The 787-nt window shown below is 48.8% G+C and overlaps 1 protein-coding gene across 1 annotated transcript; it reads left to right on the top strand.

The window, feature by feature from the left end:
- Positions 1-22: 22 nt before the first annotated feature.
- On the top strand, positions 23-787 carry TM35_000461800 (beta-fructofuranosidase-like protein; the record flags this gene model as incomplete). Its single annotated transcript, XM_029030359.1, has 1 exon — positions 23-787. A coding segment is annotated over one exon (765 nt), but the record flags the coding sequence as incomplete, so codon positions are not given.

Here is a 787-nt window from a genome sequence, read left to right on the forward strand (position 1 = left end):
GATCAGTGGTCAGGACTACTGGGTGTATGGTAACTATACGAAGAATGGTGAAGATGAGACAGTCTACGAAGAGGACTTTAGTCGCAGCCGGACATTCATCGACTACGGCAGATGGTATGCATCCAAGCAGAATTATGATCCCATTCTCAATCGCACTATATTGTGGGGTTGGATCCCTGAAGAAGACACGGAAGCTGCAATGAAGACTCGCGGGTGGTCTGGTGCAATGGACATGCCTCGTTACGTTGAGTACGATGAAATTGCCGAAAAGTTAATGACCTACCCCATGCCGGAGCTCGCCAAGTTGCGTCTCTCTACTACAACGAGTGATGTTGAAATCGGGGTGAACGAGGTAAAAGTGTATAACGCCAGTGCCCCGCTACACTATGAAATGGTGGTGGATTTTGAAATACCTGAAGTATTCACCTACAAACCAGAGGAGAACACAGACGACGTCCCATCCTTTGGCGTTCTCGTACGCTACAAGGATAGCAACACATACACTCGAATCGCTGTGACGATGCCTCCGAGTGCAAATATGGGTGCGGGTTTTGACCAAAAAGGAAGGGTGTTCGACCGGTTCAATTTTAAAGTGCAACACGCTTGCGCTGCGGAGTGCGAATTCGATCGTCGTTGTGTCGCATGGACGGTGGTAGATACAACAGAAGACCTGACTGAGTGGAACTGTGCATTTATGAGTACCTATGGTGACGTTGTTGCCGCTAATAACTCTGCCACAACAGGTCGTGTGTGGGAACCTATTCTGCTTCTGGACCGAAGCAAATCC

The sequence above is a fragment of the Trypanosoma theileri genome (assembly GCF_002087225.1).
Source record: "Trypanosoma theileri isolate Edinburgh chromosome Unknown TM35_Tth_46_V1, whole genome shotgun sequence".
NCBI classification, from domain to species: Eukaryota; Euglenozoa; class Kinetoplastea; order Trypanosomatida; family Trypanosomatidae; genus Trypanosoma; species Trypanosoma theileri.